Source organism: Geospiza fortis, unplaced genomic scaffold (genome assembly GCF_000277835.1).
Source record: "Geospiza fortis unplaced genomic scaffold, GeoFor_1.0 scaffold96, whole genome shotgun sequence".
Lineage (NCBI taxonomy): Eukaryota > Metazoa > Chordata > Aves > Passeriformes > Thraupidae > Geospiza > Geospiza fortis.
Window position 1 is genome coordinate 592,996 of NW_005054454.1, and position 566 is coordinate 593,561.

Genomic DNA, 566 nt, shown 5'->3' on the forward strand with positions numbered 1-566 from the left:
TTCCGGGGCGGGACCCTGCAGACGCTCAAGGTGAGGGACACGCTGGCTCCGGGAACGGGGACGCGGCGCTTCCTTATCCAGGGGATCAGCCCCTGGCTTGGTGGCGTTTCCCTCGGGCACCACAGCGGGATTTTTGTGGCTAAAGCCTGAGTCAGCATTCTGTCTGCAGGCACAGCCTGTTCCTAAATCCCTACAACACATCCCTGCACTGAACTGACATGCCAGTGTCCCCTTCCTCACCTCCCGAGAGACAAGAGGCTGTGCAGGGCTGCCCAGAGGGAAAGCCTGGGTTGTTAAGATTCTCCCCAGATCTTATGGGGTCTCAGACTATCCCAAGCCCCTTGCACGAGGAGCCCCTGAGCCACAGCTCACCTTCTGTTCCTGCAGGGAATGGTTTGGATTGGGAGGAACCTTCAAGATCATCCCAGTCCCAGCCCCTGCCATGGCCAGGGACACCTTCCACTGTCCCAGGTTGTTCCAAGCCTTGTCCAGCCTGGCCTTGGACACTTCCAGGGATCCAGGGGCAGCCCCAGCTGTGCCAGGGCTTCCCCACCCTACAGCCAAGA

The 566-nt window shown here is 60.2% G+C and overlaps 1 protein-coding gene across 1 annotated transcript in view; it reads left to right on the forward strand.

The window, feature by feature from the left end:
- The window catches only part of DONSON (downstream neighbor of SON), a 5,797-nt gene that overhangs the window by 4,243 nt on the left and 988 nt on the right, over nt 1-566 (forward strand). Inside the window, 1 exon segment of the mRNA XM_031062622.1 lies at nt 1-30. This exon segment is cut by the window's left edge and continues 70 nt beyond it. Coding sequence (XP_030918482.1) covers nt 1-30 — 30 coding nt within the window.